The sequence below is a fragment of the Aythya fuligula genome, chromosome 4, assembly GCF_009819795.1.
Source record: "Aythya fuligula isolate bAytFul2 chromosome 4, bAytFul2.pri, whole genome shotgun sequence".
NCBI lineage: Eukaryota > Metazoa > Chordata > Aves > Anseriformes > Anatidae > Aythya > Aythya fuligula.
The window spans coordinates 5,946,897-5,967,083 of record NC_045562.1 but is presented as its reverse complement, the minus strand read 5'-3'; the positions used below and the strand labels follow the sequence as shown (position 1 = coordinate 5,967,083).

The following is a 20,187-nucleotide window of genomic DNA, read 5'->3' as shown; positions in this document are numbered from 1 at the left end:
ATTAGGATATTCTACAACGACATTTTTACTATACTCTTTAGATACACCCACACTAACTTAAGTTGCTTTCGAAATCATCTAGACTTTGAGCTTACCAAGCTCCTGGGTATGGAATTGTCAGTATCCAACTGACTTTATGAAGTTCTGAATTTAGGTCTGAAACTTTTCTGAGTGTTTTTGCATACAAAGATGCGCACAAGCCCAAGAACTGCCAGCAGCTTGAGACCAAACAAGGTTCCCTGAGATATAAGTTCAAATCCCTGCTCTAAGCTTCATATGAGCAAGGAATCACAGCCAGCTTAGTATAACTTTATAAAAAGGCCAGTACGTGTTTTGTCTCTTACTTGCTTGGAACGAAAGACATCATTCTACAGTTGAGAAGTTTTTCTGGTAAGAATTTTATGACCATTGAGGTTTTGTGGAAAAGATGTTAGAAAACCATCTACAAGGAGCTATACTGCTAGCTCCAGCTGTCCACGGTCAAGCCTCCAACTCATACTCTTGTTCTTGAGAACTTGACTGATGCTACAACTGTGAAAAGCAAATGGTCAGGTATTTAGATAGCAGCATCATTACCAGAAAAAAATGACAGAAGTGGAGTCAAGAGAGAATTTCAGCCTAAAACTTATTTTTCCAATATTCTTCCAAAGCACTCATTTAAGGCTTCATTCTATCAGTGCCATTCTCTAGCCCAGCTGCACCTCTCCACCTGTAGTTTCTGTAAGAATGGAAGGGAAGCTAGCTAGGAATGGTAGTGTTATCTAGACAGCACAGCAATTCCTGCAACAATTACACTCCTAGAGTAATTTTTCTTCTCTGTTCCAGAACATAGAACAGCCGCCACAAATATGTATCAGCCCTAGCATATAGCTAAAAGAATTTCTGGCAACTGCTGACCCTGATGAAAAGTCCTGTTGAGATAGTGGAGACCCAGAACTGGATCAGGCCCAGGGTTTGTGATAGTAGCTAGTAAGAATCTGGAGTATTGTTTAGACTTGGACAAGTATAATGATCCAAGTGACCTTTTAAAGTCATTACAGGAAAAAAAAAAAAAAAGGAAAGACAATTATCTCCAGCTGCATGACTGACAAGGTAGTAAAGGGAGCTGAATGTATCTCTTGGGGAATGTGTCATCAGTCCAAAATAACGCCCTTTGTGCAGGAAGATATTTAAGTGTTCAATTTGGCTTTGTACGAAGGCACAAACAAATTTCAAAATATTAAATGGAACTCTTGGTTCCCAACAATGCCTACTTGGAAACTCGGACTACTCAGACTGCTGACTGGATAAAGACTTCACTGTCCTCCTCCACCACCTACCTGGTATCTCCTCTTCAGGGAGGAAATATGGAAGCAGATTTTCAGGAGTAAACTTTCAGTGCTCATGCATTTAAGTGTAAAGAAATATTTTTTTTAGTTTCACCTTGATCATAAATACTACTTTCAATCCAATGTGTTATTCAGAGTAATGAAAAAAAAGTTTTAAAACTTTAATTATGTTAAAAATTTCAGACATTAATTGTTTTTTCTCCAAGACTCAAAGTTTTGAAAGTGCCATGATCAGTAAAGTCTCCAAATTCAGAGCAAAGTTAACTAAGGCAGTTGAGGTTTAATCTAAAGAAAAAGTCCTTGTGTTCCTCTTTCTTAAAGATATTAAGAAATAATATCAATTAACATTCGTGCTGCAATACACGAAGATTCTAACTGAGTTTAAAAATGTCTTGCTTAAACAGGAAGGGGCTACTTGAACAAATATTCTGAATGCCAGACCACAACAGTTTATTTTTCACTATGGTATATGGATGCAGGCTAAAGACTCAAGATTTCTTGATCATTTAACTCCTTCCTGAAACTGAGCTTGTATTTATACCCACACCCAAATTCTGATCAAAATTTACAGACAAAATAAAGCTTCAGATAAAAAAATCCTAATTTACAAATTATCAAAGAGAACCATCTCTCTTGCAACTGATTTGCATTCTGGCAGTACTCAAGATTTACAAGGCAATTTCCACAGAAGACAGAAAACTTTCACCATTATAACAAAAATGTTACCTGAGGGAGGGCACCGTAATTCCATATATAACCCTTGTGAGGAAAGATATTTGCCACATATCGGAGCTTGTCTTTCTTTGTATCTTGCTTAATGGGATTCAACGGCTCCTCGGTGGCAATCTAAACAGATCGTGAAAGACAGAGAGAAAGGAAGAAGTGTCAGATGGAAAGCAATTCATCCCGTACCCAACCAGTTAGCTCCATCTGGGAGCACGTGCTTGTTGTTCGAGGAGTATTAAAAGCATGATGGCCTCGCTCTAAGTCTCGAGAGCCATGTTCAAAAAGCTGCTTATTAAGGTTTTAAATAATGCTGTGAAGTATGCAAGAAAAATGAATCCAGAAGGGAAAGTCATAAATTTCTGAGGAGACTGTCCCAGTCAAACAGAAATGCTGAAAGAAACTTAAGTCAGAGGCTCCTGCGCCTGAACTTTGGTACAAATTCAACAAAGATACAAATGGTGAAAGTTCTTCAGACAACAGGGACTTTGACAGCAGCAGGGGAATTGTTTCAGCGTCATCTCACCCACCCCCCATTCATTGCTCTCCTACTGCATACACCCCTTCTCTCCATCACCTCTCAGCAAACAAACGCTTTTTTAGTAGGGCCAAGCTCTGAGTTACCACAGGCCAATGCGTGCTGGCTTGGACCAAGTTCAATTAGCATTAGAAGGTGCTTTGACTCCTGCAGTAGTGCTTCCAGAAGGACTGAGCTAATTATTGCAAAGCAGCTTATTACTGTCATCATCCCCCCAAAACCTCAAATACCAACCCGCTGCCATGAGTTACCCACCACACATTACCTACTTCACCTGAACTGTGCTTTTGCCACTCCTCACCACAACAAAACCCCTGTTGGCTTGACTCATCTGAACAGCTCACATTTGTTACAGATTTTGAGCACACCCTGGCTCAGGCCATACCAGCTTGTGCTCGCATCCATTTTAAAACACCCTTGTCATTCAGCTAGAATAATAGCAGCAAAGTCATCCCAAATGAATTCTTTTTCAGACCACACTGTCCTGTCAACAGCAGGCAGTTACTCTGTAAGTAACCCCCCCACATTTCTGTTTTCACACCTGATTCTGCATGCTTCCTACGTTAATGGTAAAGACTCTGAATATGCCACCTGGGGTTTTGGCAGAAGTGGAGCTCAGCACTGTTTTCTCTTGACAAGAACTGGTGCAAAGATTAACTGACAACGGTGGGCAGGGACCAACACAATTTCATAAAGAGCACCTTGAATAAAATCTACAGAAGGACAAGAGAAATGCAACACATTCAAGGTTTCATTTCCTACAGTCTCCACTCCAAGCGAGGGAATCTCAGCACAAAGACACAGATAAGAGCTGGTGCTGGCACCACGAGTCTGCACTGAAGGGCTGTCAGGCCACGATGACAAGGCAAGGCAACTCTGCCTTACTTAACACAGGAACCTTATGTATTGCACCTGGGCTCCTACCAAGCCAGAAAATGTCCAAGCCCTCTGATTTCTGAACCTCACAGGACAGCAAACCTTCCTACCCTCAATGAAACATGCCAAGAAAAGAAGGAGAGCAACATGTGCTTTAAGCAATGGCTTCAATGGCAAAGGGAAACTCTGAAAAATAGAGCTCAGCTTCTGCAATAAACCATCCTAAAATACAAGCTGATTACCCAAAGTAGCCCTACTTCTGGAATTAAAACTCAGGCAATAAATGCAGTTCAAATGCTACTCCAGCATCAGGGAAAGGAGAAAAAGTTCTGAACCAAGAGGCCAGGAGGCTCCTTGGTATTATTTTTAGTAGTCGAAGTAGCTTAACAGCTCAACCACAAAATTCCTTGAAAGCATCTGGAAAGCATTCCTAAAACTATTACAAATGTTCAGGAAGATAAGAAACATCCTGGTGAGGTCTGTTGTTTCACCAACTCTACAAATGAAGCATTACTCAGCTTCTACATTACAAGAGCAGAGGAACAACCACTGGGCTCTCCTTTCAAAACATCTTCCAGCAGGAGTAGATACTTCAAACAAGCAAGGTTGTTTTCAAACTACTACTGTTTTTCAAACTACTGACGTAGTTTTTGTCACAAGGAAACCTTTTTTCATTTGCCACTCCATTTGTCAGGACGTAGCCTATCACACTACCATTTATATGCTGGAAGTGAGAGAATTTAGAGCCTCTGAACCGTATGTTTTACAAGTGAGCAGCAGGACAACTAAGCGGCAGAGCCCTAGAGTGATGGGCTTAAGGTGGGCTGTGCTCTGCTGTCTGGGGCTGGCAGGAAGCAGTGCTCACCTGCAAAGGGGAAACAATTACAACCTCAGCACCTTCTTTAATGGTGATGGAAACATCTGTATGCAAACTTAGTATTTTAACTGAAAATTTTATGTGTAAAGAGCAATCCACAGCGATTAAACTCTGAATACTGAACCCCACTGCGCTGCTGTAACTTCCGTCAGTGCCCATATATTCAAAGCATTTTTCTTATTTACCTCCATTTTTGCGTTCGTCCAGCGAGGCACTTCCACGACCATATTAAACAGGACCTAAAACAGAAACAGGGAAAGAACTGAAAATAAAACCCACATGGTAAATAGCGTTTTGCAGTAAGAAATTCTCTCTCCTGCATTCATCTGCAGCAAATCTCACCTATTCCAGCTGCTTTTACATAAAGTACACTTCACTGAGTTCCTCACAGTACCATTCAACCTCCCCAGTTCATCCTCCACCCCCGTTCACCTCTGAGAATGCAAACAAGGAGCAATGGAGACACACGTGATGCTTTTTATTCCAGTATCAGTATTACCCTTCACACAGTGTTCAATAAGCCTGTGGAATGGTTTGGTTCATGAGGAGGCAGTGCTCAGAGCAACTGGCAAAAAGGATTGGACATTTCTATAGGAAAGAGTCAGCTCCCCTCAGGCACTGGTAAGGGCAGTGTCTGCCCCCACCACGGGGATTTATTTCTTCAGGTCTTCCTTTTGTCACCGTACAAAAAACATAACCGCTGACAACTCTCAGTCCAATCTGGTTGACGTGAGGCCAAATGAATCCAGAAGTGATGGCAGAGAAAGGACATGGACACAGGCACTTTGTGTTCGCATAAGCCTTCTTCCCAGCAGAAACAGAATGAAAATTGTTTAAGAATTTTTAAAAAGACACGAGAAAAGCAATGTGTAACCACTGCAAGCTCTCTTCTGAAGCTGTCAGGGCCAAGCACTACTAAGGAGGACAGAGTATTAATCAAAATGGGTAACTAGGCCAAACCACCCAGCAATGCCTATGACCTATTTTCTTCACAATTATTGAAATAACCCCAAATATCCCACTGCCTGGGACATCTCTCCATACAGAAAGAAAACTTGTGTTGGTATTAAAGATGGCACCAGCTCAGGAAATACTAAATATATTTTTGAAGATGTAAGTAGGAAAAATAAAATCAAACCAACTGAAGAATGGCGCTGACTGGAACTACACTGCAATGAAGGCTGTAGCAGACACTTAAATACTCGGATTTTCCTCTTTGTATCCTACAGCTGCAACCAACACACACAATTAGGAGGGTCAATGCCACAGTCAATTGATTAATGTCAATCCAATGGTTCTGTGATCTCCTCTCCCAACAGGAATGGGGCAAGCGAGAAAGCAGAGGAAAATCCCAGCTGTCCCTCACGGTTCTCCCCAAGAGATCCCACGCTACGCACAATCTTGATGGCAAACTCCAGGAAATTTGAATGCAACTTGCCATCCCTAAGTACTGCACCCATATTGCAATTTGTGGTGTCTAAGCACATAAGATGGAATCACTTTTCCCTATTTGGTCATAACCAACTGCATTAAACAAGAGGAAAGAACAAAAAGGAGAAAGGTGCTTCGGATCGCTTGCACGAGGCACACCTTGTGTACATAAGCACAGCTGAAGCAGACAAATGCTCAAAAAGAGAGCTCAAAGACGTCAACACTAAGGCAGCAGACCCAGAACAAAGTACCGTGCGTGCAGCAGCAGGTAAGGGCAAGGCTGGAAAAGAGCCAAATAAAGTTTGCACATCCATCTCAGAAGCATTTGGAAAAAGAAATGCACGGCACAGAAGCCAGTGCTGACAAGAAGCTCTCAGAGAACTGCCAGCGGGTCAAAGAATTGTTCTGACTGGCAGCTACAGGCAGAAACTTACAGACTGCTCCGGGAATTAAACACAACAGCTCCCTCCTTCACTGACTGAGGTTTTTGCTGGGAAGATGTGACTGCACATTTTCCTCACCGCGTCAAACACAACGACCTGTAAATGTTGTTTTGAACTTTAATTGGCCAAGAGCTACGCCAAGTCCTCACCAGAGCAATACCATGGGACTGGACAACAGCTGGACTGAAGTGCACACAATGCTCTTCCAAAACGAATCTCTTGGATTTAACCCAGCTTTAAGACCAGGCCTCCATAATTTGTGTTATCAGTCAAATGGGAATTGTCAAGAGTCTTAAATGTGACAGCCTGACAGATTAATTCGTATGCAAAAAAAAAAAAAAAAAAAAGGAAGTACTCTTTCTAATGCTAAGCTGCCACAGGCATTTACAAGAGATTAAGTAACTTCATGCAGTGCTTACATTAAAAAATAAAAAGTTTTATTTATAGGGTAATCACATTTTCACGGTGATGAGGCAGGATTCACTGGGGTGGAAAGGAGAGCACGTATTAGACAGTTTTGACAGATGGAAAGAGAGGAGTGTATTTCTCCAGGTTTTCTTTCCTCTGCTTTCCTATCTTGTTTCCCTCCTTGCCTAAATGTCATCCAGCATTTTCTTCCAGCACGCTGACTTCCCCAGGCCAGGCACCTCTTCCTGCTGCCCACTCACACAGTTTCCCTCAAGTCCTTGCTGCAAAACTCCTCGCCCCCGCTGCAAACAGAAAGGTGTCGCCCATCACATCCCCACACATCAACTGCTTACACAATCCAGCGGTGAGTTTTGGCTGGTCAGTGCACCTGGAAATTGATCTTATCTTCAATCAGCAAAAGGAAAAAGAACTTCACCTCACCAAAAAGCCAAGTGAGTGCTTCTACTCCCTCAAGCCATGGTGAAACTGTTCCAACAACCCACTTGACACACCTTCCAGTGACAGAAAGAGAAGTCCCCAAAGTTAATTTTTCAGTAAGAAAACTGTTACTTTAGGAAATTTACCATTTAACTGCTTGCCAAAGTCCAAACTTCATGTAGATTCAGAAGAAGGGACAGAACTCAGGAGCTAGGAAAAGTGCCCTGAGAGAGCCTGGAGGGATGCCTCACCCAGGGTATTACATAGCTGGTTTGGTTTGGGGTTAATGCGAGCAGAAGACAGACATTTGTACTTTTGCCCTATTATAGCTGGAGGAGGTAGGGGGGGGAAAAAATCCATTTGGTCAACACAGAGAGGTCAAAAGTATACTTCCCAATTCCTAAAACTGAATATGAACAGGGAACGACATCAGAAAAAAGGAACTCACTCCAAATGGTATCCTTTATCTCCTAGGAAAGACAGCCTAACTGCACCACATGGCAAATCACGCAGAACATAAATAAAATGTTTGCTTTAGCAATTTTATTTTTTTTTTAAACAAGTTTTGGCAACTTACTGCATTCCATTTGAATTAAACAATTTTTAACATAATTATTTTGGCTGATATTTCACACAGACAACAGGAACAAGGTTTGTTGTTTTTTTTTTTTCCTTTTCTTTTTTTAAAAAGAAAACCACAGGAAGATAAAAAAGATCTAGAAATACACTTCAGCATGCTCATGCAGCAAGTGTTGAGAAAAGCAAGGAAAATACAGCCTGTTGTACCCAGGTAAACTGTGAGTCACACTTCTCTCCGCTGTGACCAGTGGCCAAAAATAACTGCTGGCTCTGGCTGTACAGATTCTTATAGAAGACAGCTCATTTTGATGGCAGCTGCTTATTACCAACTTGAGCATCACGTGTCACTAAAAAAGCGATGAAGCACATTTCTGACACTGAATTTTTGCCCTTCTGGATTCCCATGCATCCATCTCAGGAACAGTTCTTTCTTACCTGACTTACGCTTTTCTTATTCAACTATTTCCTTCCTGAATCTTCCCAAGTTCCCCAGGTGGTATATTTGAGGGGAGGGGTTTAAACAGGACTGCAATAGGTAAAGCTCAACTCTGAACTTTCAGCTAATTTTAAGCAGAAGTGGAGCAAGGTATGGAGAGTGAGGAGAGTGACAAAACAAGAAGAGAGGAACAGAAAGTCAGCATAATCTCATTGTTAAAAGTCACGTTTTAAGGCCCGATTGCCATTCACCATCAGCCTTGCGCAACAGGGAGAAGCAGTAAGCTGAAGCTCACATTTCCTTCAGCCATTTTTATAGCAGAGTGCTTTAAAAAAAATCTGGAAGTATTAAGGCTGCATTTGGGGGCTGTTGACCCTCCTCTTGGAGAAACTGAACTCAAAAGACAGAGAAAAGAAACAAAAAAAAATATATTTTTTATTTTTTGCCTGCTCATTTGCAATGTTAGAGGGAGTCTCACCAGCCATTCACTACATAGGGCCCCTGAGGACTAACGAGAACTGAAAGGACAAGCTGCAGTCCAGCAGCAGTCTGAACAAAGGGCGATGTTTTCATGAACAGAAGTTTAAAAGAAGGGAAAAAAAAGAGGGGAAAAAAAGGAGAAAAAGAAGGACTGACACGAAATACGAGAAATACATCTTGAGGGGCTTGCTTATAAAATGAGTGCCTGTCTCATAAGCATTCCTGGTATAAGGCTTGATGTCAGGCACACGCTGATTAGTGGACACATCTATCTACCTGCACAGCTACTCAGGGGAGAGCCTTGGCAAGGACGAAAACTAAACACAGACTTTCTCTAGTTTTAAGGAACCATTTCTTTCATGTTCAGCTCGATCAAATCGCTGATGCAGCCTTCACAGTAAACCAACACTACTCCGGTAGATTTTAAGTGGAGAGCTGAGTGAAGATTAACAAACACTGAGAAGTAATCTACAAGAACACAAAGCAAAATTTGCAGCTACTGGACAGATCCACAGAAAAAGGCTGGGTGGCTTCATGCATCAGGATGAAACCTTCACTGATCTGCAGTACTGAACACGCACAACAGACACGCTACAGCCCAGCTTACACGTACCCAAAAAGTGTCTAATGACTGAAGGCTACAGAAGCTGTAGTTCGGAGAGAACACAGAGTTTGCACCTGCACCATGTGGGAACGATGCCAGCTCTTCCCTCCTTACGGAACAAGCTGACTTTATCATAAGACCACTCTGCCACCACAACTCTGAACTGCGTTCCCAGCATGCGGCCCTTCACCTGATCACTTCTTCAGCGTGCATGACCACTGCGATGACCACTTGTACCTCACCTGACTGCCTAATTTATCAAAAGCTCCTGCCTAACAGGAAAAGTTCAAGTCCACAGGGGCATTCCAGCACTGTGCAATCCACAGGACACAACAACCAACGCTGTCTTACTTCCTCCTATTCTTTATCGACTGCTCTGGTGGGTGTCTGCAAGTTTGGAGTATAATCTCTACAAGCTTGGACAGATTTCTTTTTCTAAGGCCAATATTTTAAATAAACCTTTGTATTAAGAACACCTGAGCCCGCTGAATGAGATAACGTGAATACTTTACCCAAGACATATACATGACAAGCGGATTAGCACCTCTTTCATTACAGCAGGGAAGCAACACTTCACATTTGTCTTGAAAAGAAAACCATGACCTCTTCAGACCTTCTTGCTGCCAGACATGGAAGACCACGGTCAACAATCTGCCTCTGACAGGTCTGAGTGTAACCACAGCAGAAACATCCAGCCCCTCAGACACAGAGGGGAAACTTTTGATGCCTTTCAGAGAGATTTGCTTGGACAGAGCGGATCCCAAGTGCTTGCTGTGCTGAAGACAAAGCAGAGATTCAGACTGCAAGCTGACAGCAAGTTTGAGACTGACCTTGAACAATTTTGAAGCTGAATATGATTTCTTCCAACTACAGTTTCTCCCCGAAAGTAACTTCTCTCGAGTCTTAACCCAAAAAAATCCATGAAACACAGAAGTTCAGTTGTCAACAGTGGCTGCAAAGCTAAATTTATTTGAGTTTGGAAGGTCACAAGTCTTAAAGATGCCACTTGGTTTCTAGGGCAAGAGGAACCATCACCTTTGAATTCTGTCCAAACTCAGCAAGGATCAACTGAACGTCCAGGAGCAGCAGTAGCTTTTGCATCCCTAGACCAGAGTACTGATTACAGTGCTTCAAAGATCTTTAGCCATCAGTACATGGCACTAAATTCCTCGTTTCCCTTTATGCCCTGACTAAGCCACATTCTCCCTGAATACAAGCACGCATTGATACATTTCTCACCAGGCCAAGGTGACCCCAGCTGCTCAAGAACCTGGTGTAAGACACAACACCTCCCTGAACACAAATACCCCTCTCTTTTCTCCCCACCTCCCGACGATAATGATGAAATGGGGTTTTCTACATGTTTTGCTTTCCTTTATTTTACCATCTAAGACCAAGCGTGTTTGGAAAGCCTATAAACTGCACATTCGCTTGCATACTCACATGAGATGCCTGAAGACCGAAACTGAAGTAATAATACAATACCATGACTCTTTCTAACAAAATAAAGTATTAACTTTCATCCACTTAAGCGTAAGAACACAGCCAAATCATACTAAATAATGCTGTGTGTTAAATTTTTTGGCGATGTATTTAAGTAGAAGTAAACCCAATTAGTTAATGAGGGAAAGGCTGTGCATATGGTCTACCTAAATGTTGGTAAGGCTTCTGATGCTGTTCCTTACAGCATTCTTCTGGAGAAACGGCCTCAACTTGTGCCAGGGGAGGTTTAGGTTGGATATTAGAAAAAATTCTTCACTGAAAGGGTTGCAAAGCTTTGGAACGGGCTACCCTAGGGATGTTGCTGAGTCACCATCCCTGCAGGTAATTCAAAAGATGCAGATGTGGTGCTTAGGGACATGGCTGAGTGGTAGACTCGGTGGTGCTAGGTTAATGGTTGGACTCGATGATTTTAAAAAGTCTTTTCCAACCCAAGTGATGCTATGATTCTATGATTTGCCTTTGCTCCTTTTCCACAGTTCTGTTAAACCACAGTCCAGAGTTCTCTCCTATCAGGAGTTATGTGAAGCAACTATGGTGTGTCTACACTAGCCCGGGAAAGAAGAGCTGCTCAGCTTCACAGGCTTTTGTTGTTGTTGTTGTTTACAGACTGATCGAGACATCTGAAAAAGGGAACTAGAAACAGTTTTACACAAGCCATCATACTTCCCACCACACAGAGAGAAGCACTTTGAGACGCTGCAGAGAACAGGCTCTGCATCTTTGCAACCAGCTGATACTGACACAGCATTTAAGGCCAGTAGTTGGGAATTCATGATGCCAGGCTGTTAAGAAAGGCTCTTGGGACATACTCTTTCTCCTCAACAACTCATCTATCAGGCATGATCCTACATCTCACACAGCACTTAAATGGGCACCAAACAGCAGGAAAACTGAAGTGTTACGGAAGCACCACAGATTGAAAGAATCATGAGGCAGAGGAAATGCACAGAGCAAGATTGTGTTGGGGACTGGCGTACGGTACGAGAAGCAGTATGCCACACAGTAGTTGCAAAACTGTGGGAATGCAGACAGTTGGGACACTTCTTTCACATTAGAGGGGCAGTTACAGTTTTGCAACATGACTGGCAAACAGATACTGAGAAGATGGGGGGTGGGGGGGGGCAAGGCAAACACTGCAAAAAAAAATTGCTACATTTTGGAAAGGGCGTTTGCATAAACAATTCTTGTTTCACAGAGAAAGCTCGAACAGACCTGCCATGTTCTCTGGGCTTCTAGGCTCAGCTTTAGCACTTGGTTAATGCTGAACCATCAGCAGATGTGATTTTCTCTCTTTGGGCTTTCCAAACGAGCACTGAAAGTGACACACCCCCAGGTGTGAAAAGCAGATACCAATTCTCATTTCTGCCCTAACATACTTGCCATCTCTGAAGTTTTGTATACATACCAAAATTAAACCCCAGCCAGAGCATAATGAATATTTCATTAATGGACGTTTTTCATTGCAAATGTTTTTGCAAAAAAAAGATTACATATCTATGCAGCAATAGTCATAATGAACCTTTCAGAGAGTGGTATAAAAGTGTTTGTCTTTGAGAACATCTTGATGAATAAAAGAATTCTGACATTTGAGGCCCATTCAAAGGGAGAATATTAAATCCCTTTAAGCCTAAAAGACTTGCATTTGAAGATATGTCAACTAAATTCAGTGAAAGATCACTTTGCAGAACAGCAAAATGATGTGAAGGAGAGAAAAGAGGGAGAGAAAAGGAGAACTTAGCTGTACCTCGCTCGCTGTAGTCTTTGACCTCTTTGCAGGAATCTCTTTATCCTGTAGGGAAAGTACGAATAAGGAGCATTAGAGAACAATATTGTATTCACGTAAATACAGACATTACTAGTTTTAAATGCAAATTGAACATCCTCTTTCAAGTATAAAGGCCTGAACTATAACTTTTAAAAACAGGTAGTTGGTCCTGTTTGACTGTGAATTATAACCTTCCCAGTGTTGGCAGAGGAAGATAAAAACGCACATGGACACATCCACTTTCTCCCAGCTACTTAATTGCAAGCAGCAGTTTAGGCATCAGCTGGTTAAAAACACATCAGTCACCCTTTTGTTCACTTGAAAAAGATAAAAAACGGAACAGAGAATGGAAAATGGGCTTGGAGTTACCCACTATAAAATTAAAGTCCACAATGCTTAGATCAGAGGAGGGAAAGAATGTAACACACAAGGCCTTACCTCCTCCTCCTGCAAAGAAAGCAAAATTTATACACACCTTCATGATGACTCCCATTCATGCTCCCCCCTTACGTCCCACAGAAAGCTCTTTCCTTGCTCACACAGCCAAAATCAAAGGCTCTATGCCTTCATCAGACATCGCTGTGCTGTAATTTAATCCACAGAGAAGCCACAGACCATAATCCGTCCCTCCAAACCTTAAACTCTGGGCTTGGGGTCAGCCACCACGTAACACATGGGTGAAGACGCCCATTGCTCTTCCATCAACAGCACCAACTGATCAGAGCATCTCGGTAATGACTCTGAACGAGGCTCACATCTTCCGCCAACTACCATGCTTAGATCGGCTGCTCAAAAAGGTTTCATCCATACTTTTAAGCTCTCAGTTTAAATAACTGAAGAGATTGGTTCATTACTTCAGAACTCTAAATCTAACCGCAGTACAGCTGCTGACCTTTCACACCAGTCATGTCACCCATAGCGTCCCAGCAACAAGTGAAGGAAAGGGCCCAAACCCTCCCAAAATGTTTGTGTAACGAGCAAACCATAATAAGCAAACCCAAGGCTAACCCAAAGACTGGCAGTTCCCACCGGTGACATATAAAGCAGGCGTTTCATTATTGCTATAATGAAACTCCAGGGAGTGTGGCTAACAAGACGTGAAAGTGCTCAGCTGCACCTCACGCCTTGTAATTCTCCAAAGGTGCGATTACCACTTCTCTCTTGGGCATTGTTGTTGGCTTCCAATTACGCTCCCCCTTTTGGGAATTAAAAAAAAAAATACACCACAAGCCACAAAAGTATGTGCTGTAGATGTCCTACAGCGGGGAAACGCATACATTTAATTGCAGTTGTAGGAAAATACCATTTTTAAAAAGTAACAATAAAAAGTGTTCTAGAGCACAAACACAAGCCTTAAACATAGAGAAGAATTATCACAAAATACCATGAGGGTTTACCCCACCCTCAATAACCTGGAGTCTTAAGAAGACACCTAGGGTCATTCACACCCTTATTATTATTACTACATTTTATTACAAGTTACTGAACTCAGCTGAGAAAGTTGGCTGGAGTTATATTGCTTGTGTTACACAGGAAATCAGCCTGGATTAAAATGGCCCCTTCTGATGCTACAGATTTTGTGTCTCAAATGCTCTAAATATTCTTTTTTAAAAGTGCGTTTTTACCTAGTGAGTACCAACAAAGCAGTTATCATTTCAGAAATGACTTTTGTCGCAAGGCAAATATACAAATATACATACCTCTTTAGCTCCAGCAAAAAGGGGAATGTCATGAAATGGGGAAATATATTTACCATCTCCATTCTCTGAAAAACACAACGAAAAAGTAGCATTACAAATCTAAATGCATGCCGTAAGACACCTGCATTGCTAAGAACTGTTATGCATTATACAAGGATAAGGAGTGACACAATACATCAATTAAACTTCTTTTTTCCTGAATTGTAGTTCCAAAGACCAAAAAATAAGCTCCGTGCAGGACAATGTATTTGACTGCTTGACAATGACTGATTAGAATGAGAATTATTGCTTCGGTATACAATGCCATACTTTTCTGTCCTTCCTACCTGGCAATACAAGCTATGAAAAAGTTGAGAAGATCCTTTCATTCTCTTTTCTCCTCCTCCCTGGCAATACAGAACCATTAACAGGTGGAGAAAAAAAAAAAAAAAAAAAGATAAAAAAAAAAAAAAAAAGGTGTGGAGTTCCATAAGCAATCAGTGAATTTACCTGGGCTTCCTGGCAGTGCAGCCCCAGAAACTTCACTGCGTTTCTATTAAGCTAAATTTCACAAAGAGACAATTGTCCAACATTTTAGGCCCAAGTCTATCCAAGAGAATACGTGACAGATAGGATAATTGCAGAGGCCCTAGAAATGAAACGATACCTTAAAAAAATGAAAAAGCTGACAATAACTTAGTGCTTAATGGGGATCTGGTCTACACCTTAGCCTTGTTCTCACTGTAGGGAGGAACAAAACGCACGCTTAAACATTTCAAATTACTCAGAAACTTTTCAATGTACCAAAAGCCGAAGTACTGCAACAAATCGATGCATAAACAGAAGCAGCAGCAGCAACACAAAGTACTAACACTAATCTCAAGGAGTTCCCCCTTGTTAGCACCCCTTGTCCCAGTAAATGGAAAAACAAAGGACTTCTTTTAGCCTTGGACCACCTCAACACGGAGGAACACGCGAGGCTGCTTCTCACAGCCCTTGGCAGCCTCCCAGATGTTCCTCCTAAATAAAACAAAGTTTAGTGGTGGGCTGCTTGCTTTTACTGGGGAACGTGACTTTCTGCAGCACACGAAAGCTCCGCGCCTCGCACGCCAGCGGGGCAGCACAGGCAGGGTGCGTGACGCCAGCGGACGTCAGATGTAACTCCCGAGAAGCTAATGGCCCAAAGATGTACCGAGAGGGTGCTTGCGAAACCAGGGGCATTCCAACAGCCAGCTTTATGACCCAAATGCGTAACGCCGAGGCCGCACGCCACCAGATTTCCCTGGGCTTTGAGCAGCCCCCAGGGGGCTGCTCTCCCAGAGCCCCTTAGTGATGTTGGCCTAGGAGGTCCCTCACGACTTGAGCCCTGAGATTTTTTTGTTTTTGTTTTTTGTTTTTTTGACATTTCTGAGAGAGGACTGGCTTTGTCACAGGGTGCAGGGAATGCTACCACGCTGCTTGCTGAGCTGAGGCTGCCATGGCCCCCGCCAGCCAGGCTGCCACAGGCACCCCCAGCACCTCTCCACCTTCTGTGGAGCTTCAGGGGCCCGGCCACGCAGCACACAGCGGCCCTCAAGGCCCAGCAGCCCCTCTAGAAGGAAACCATGACGGGAAAAGCCCTTCTTTTCCACACAAAATCTCCCCCCTCACGCACGGGGCGATGCCTCCTCCAGCCTGAGGGGTCTCTGCGGGGAACCGCCGCCGCCTCTCCCCCACCGCGCCCCCCTCCCGAGGCGGGCTAGGATGGAAGGAAGGAAGGAAGGAGAGGGGGTTTTACGGAGCCCCGGGGCGCTGCTACTTACTAAAGTAGAGGCGGTAATCGGGCGAGTTGGGCCGCCCCCGCTGCTCCGTGCCGTAGCGGGCCATGGCGCTGAGGCAGCGGCGCGGCGGCCGCCCCCACCCCCGCGCCGCCCGCAGCAGCCGCCCCAGCCCCGGCAGCACACGCATGATGGCGGCGGCCGCCTCCCTCCCCTTCCTGCGGCCGCCGGGGCTGCGCCTGCCCCCTCGCCCCGCCTGGAAGCCCTGGCACGGCGGGGCAGGGAGCCTCCGGGGCCGGGAGCGGTGCCCTCCTGCCCCGCCGGCGAGCGGGGAGAGCTGCGGGCGAGCGGGGGGAGCCGCCCCCAGCCGCGCCGCCGTCTGAGGGGAGCCATGGCCCCGAGCCCCAAAATGGCGGCGCGGCCCCGCACCAGCCCTGTGGTGAAGGCGGGCGGAGGCGGCTTGTCCCCAAGGGGGGTTGCCGAGTCCAGACGCTCCCCCCCCGTTTACTTTGGGATTTACCTTGGGAATTTGTCACGTTTCGCTGTGGGGCTGCTTGTTCCCAGCCTCAGGGAAGAGGGGGACACGGGGGAAGGCAGGGACACGAAATGAGGGGTGACCCTGGCAGGGGTGCCACCCTCACCTGAGGTGTGAGGACCACCCCCTGCCCGCTCCTTTGGGGAAGAAGCGTTCATTTCACAGAATCACAGAATTATCTAGGGTGGAAGAGACCTCAAGATCATCGAGTCCAACCTCTGACCTAACACTAACAAGTCCTCCACTAAACCGTATCGATAAGTTCAACATCTAAACGTCTTTTGAAGACCTCCGGGGATGGTGACTCCACCACTTCCCTGGGCAGCCTGTTCCAATGCCTCACAATCCTCTCAGTAAAGAAGCTCTTCCTAATATCCAACCTAAAATCCAACCTTTCTTCTCAGCACAAACAACTCTCACCGGGCCGTCCACAGATGAGCTCCGACAGGTAGATAATATTTTTATATTGAACCTCACAATCACACAAAATAGACTCTCGTCTGTATTCAGGTTGTAGTGGTTCTGAAGCTTGCCCCATTATGTGCAGTCCGATTCCTGCAATACTGGTGGCTTTGGACACCGGTCTCTTTCTGTTGATCCTTGAGGAGGGTTTCATATGTGTTTCGCCTACCAGTATGGGTTCTTGGAGCGTTGCTTCTCTTCATGGATTTTTCAAAAATCCCCGAAAAGGGGCAGAAATCACTGCATTCGTTTTACTGATGGAGAAACTGAGGCAGGCCAATTTTTGTTACTGTTGTCGCGCATACATCCCAAGCCAATGTCTTTGGTGATTGATACTAATTTTGAATTTCAACTCCGATTTGAATTATTGTGGAATATTTGCGTGGAAGATTTATTTTATATGGTATTTAAAACTTTATTGGGAATTTTTCATTTGCAGCATTAAGGCTCAGACAATCTCTTCCATCCAATTTAAAAGGTATATAACTTCTTTTGGTCTTTCTTTGTCCCCTTTACTGTTGGGTAGGTAAGGTTTTACAAGCATCAGGATTGTTCTGCGTGCGTCCTAAGGATCCAGCTTTATTTTACAATGGAGTGGGAGACTTCCCCGACAGCTTCCATCACTGCTCCTGCCTGTACTCCTTAAACCTGTTAGTAGCTACTCCAGACTTCAGAGTTGTTTGCTAGTGGGTGGGTTTTTCCCTACTGTAAGGGCTCTGGATAAAAAGTTATGGTCTCCTTCCTTCTCTTTTTCTGAGCCATTGTTTGCTAAATTTGTCACAACAGGCTTATCTCCAGGAGAACAGAATGGCAGGCCAATTATCCACCTCCACAGAAGCTGCTAAATAGTTGTTGGTGTTTTGCCAGAGGTGTTGGCATCTTTCATCCCTGAGTTCACCCTGAATGCAAGGTTTTCCTGAATGGGACACTTGGGGGTTGAAATTCTTCATGTGTCCGTTTGAAGTTCTTAATGTTTTGGGTTTGTAAGAGGGCAAATCATCAGTTTTTCACGTGGGAAAAAAAAAAAAAAAAAAAAAAAAAAGAGAGAGAGAGAGAGAAACTTTCTCTATTTTAAAAACCCTATTCAGCATTTTCTTTGAGTTGGCCTGCTGCTGAAACATGCAAGGATAAAAACAAATGTGTCATGGGCCTAGCCTTCCACCTCTGCTTGGGTCTGAGGAATGCGGGTTTCATTTATGGAAGTTCAGAGCTTTTGAAAATCATTTACTGAGTGCACATGCAGTATTCACAGTATTTTTATTCTTGCAAAGTTGGCAGTTGGTTGTAGTGTTATTCTAGGAGAAACCCAACATATATTTATTTACTCGTACAAGTTAGGAAGTGAAATATGCAGCTGTGGTCAAGAGTCAGTGTAAGATGCCCAAAGTCTGAGTGCAGAGCTCTCCTTTGCCTAGTGTGGTCTTATCTAAAGCTTTCTCATCTGTAATGGGAAATCATCTGTGAAACACTTGGAATTTATGAAATATAAATGAGCTCCAGTGCAAGCGCTTTCTAGGTGCATAAACAGATGCCATCCTGTTACCTAGCAAGGGTGGATGATATGGTGGAAAAACATGTACAAACCCTGTTAACGTTGTGAAAGCAGAGAACTTGATGTTTTAGTACTCTAAAATTCTCTTAATTAAATTTCCCTACAGAAATAATAACAATAAAGCCCTGAACAGATTTAACTGTGTTTCTCAGTATTATGCATGATGGTACACAGAACATGGCAGAAGTACACGCAGTACTCCTGAAGTCAGATTTAGGTGATATTGCAGCTTCCTTGTTAAAACAGATTCACTTCATACTCTTAAATCTATTGAACAAATACATGTTTTGGTTCTGGTATCTACATGACTCAAATTCTCTTAAATCACTATGGTTTTTACTACCAAGGTCGTTTTTCACTTCTTTGTATTCCCAAACATTTTATGTCCAAACACTTCAAGTATCGTTCCAATTGGGCCAGCAAAAGGTGTATATAGGGCCGATCCCGTTTATTGACCTTGAAACAGCTTCCACTGAAAGATGATGAAAATATTGCTATTTATTTCAATGGAATTAGAATCAGGTCCATCAGACTTAAGTAGGGCTTACATGGTACTTAGGTTTTATGCTTGCCCTCTGCACAGGGGTGAATCTCATTCCACCAGAATACCAGTGGAGTATAGCAAAGACTCAGCAGCAGTATAATCACCTAAGCCTGAAGGACACCCTTACTTTAAGTTTGTACTCTGCAGTGTACATTTACGTTCCTTTCTTTCATGTATGTATTATGAAACTGTGCGTATGTTTTGCCAGTGAAAATGCCGTGCAAATTAAATGCAGAAAACAGTTTATTATGTTATAAATAATCATAAAAAGAACAATTTCCCTTCCTCCTGAATGAAAATCATTTTCATCCTTCCAGCTAATAAGGCTTTGAAGAATGTCGTTAGTACCACTATGTGCTATTTCAGTGTGTTTGCTCTTGACTGGAGATTACATCACTCTCGTTAACTTTGCTGCAATGTAACTTCTATCTCCATTGCTTATAAAACCATTAATCTGAAGGAATTGATTCCTGCCAGCCTTCTGCTTTACTGCTACCTACGTGCAAAAGGCCTGCGCTCGTGGACCGCTGTCCTTGTGCTCCAGCCACCCTGGTGCAGCAGGTAACTTGTACGTGCTGACAAATACCTGATGGCAGCAAAAGACTACATTGTGTAAATAAGAGGAAGAAATTGTGTATTTCAGTAAATAGAGTGAGCCTTATCAGGTTACATCACTTTCCATCTCGCTGTGAAGAAAGACCCAAAGAAACTGGGACAGATTGTGAACTCACCTCAGCTACCCTATTGCTGATCATCAACATTTATGCAAAGTTATTTTTTAGTCATAATATTCACTATGAGGTATAGGAAGATGACAAGTTTTCAGCCTATTTTTTTCTGAATAAATTGTTTCTCCGAGCTGCTAGTTCTTTTTTGTTTGTTTGTTTGTTTGTTTGTTTAACCATGCTTTTCATTAGGCTGCTTATAACGGAGCGTAGGATTCCCGTGGCAGATCACAGTCGGTGTGAGTGGGCAGGGTTGCCAGCCAGGCAGCGCTCGTCTGGCCAGCAGTGTCTAATTGCAGCGGGTGCTGATGGCCAAGGCCAGCTGGGCAGGCACGCCACCGCTCTGCCTGGACTTGTGCCTAGAAAGCCAAGTCCTCGAGAGGCGAGGACATGGTGCCCGTGTCAAGCTTTGCTGGATGCGCCCGTTTCTCCCTTCCTAGACATCTGTACTGTGTTCGTGTTACGCCCTGTGAAGCAGGGATTTTCAGCTACTGTAACTTCCAC

At 43.5% G+C, this 20,187-nt stretch overlaps 1 protein-coding gene across 1 annotated transcript in view; it reads right to left on the bottom strand.

Annotated features, from left to right (window-relative positions):
- Positions 1–16,938, bottom strand: part of PPA2 (inorganic pyrophosphatase 2) — a 35,800-nt gene extending 18,862 nt beyond the window's left edge. Inside the window, exons 1-6 of the mRNA XM_032186192.1 lie at positions 16,821–16,938; positions 15,911–16,177; positions 14,130–14,194; positions 12,409–12,453; positions 4,528–4,581; positions 2,055–2,174 (exon numbers count right to left, since the gene is read on the bottom strand). Of these exons, the coding sequence (XP_032042083.1) occupies positions 2,055–2,174; positions 4,528–4,581; positions 12,409–12,453; positions 14,130–14,194; positions 15,911–16,177; positions 16,821–16,938 (669 nt within the window). The remainder of the gene's footprint in view (positions 1–2,054; positions 2,175–4,527; positions 4,582–12,408; positions 12,454–14,129; positions 14,195–15,910; positions 16,178–16,820) is intronic.
- Between the last annotated feature and the right edge of the window lie 3,249 nt (positions 16,939–20,187).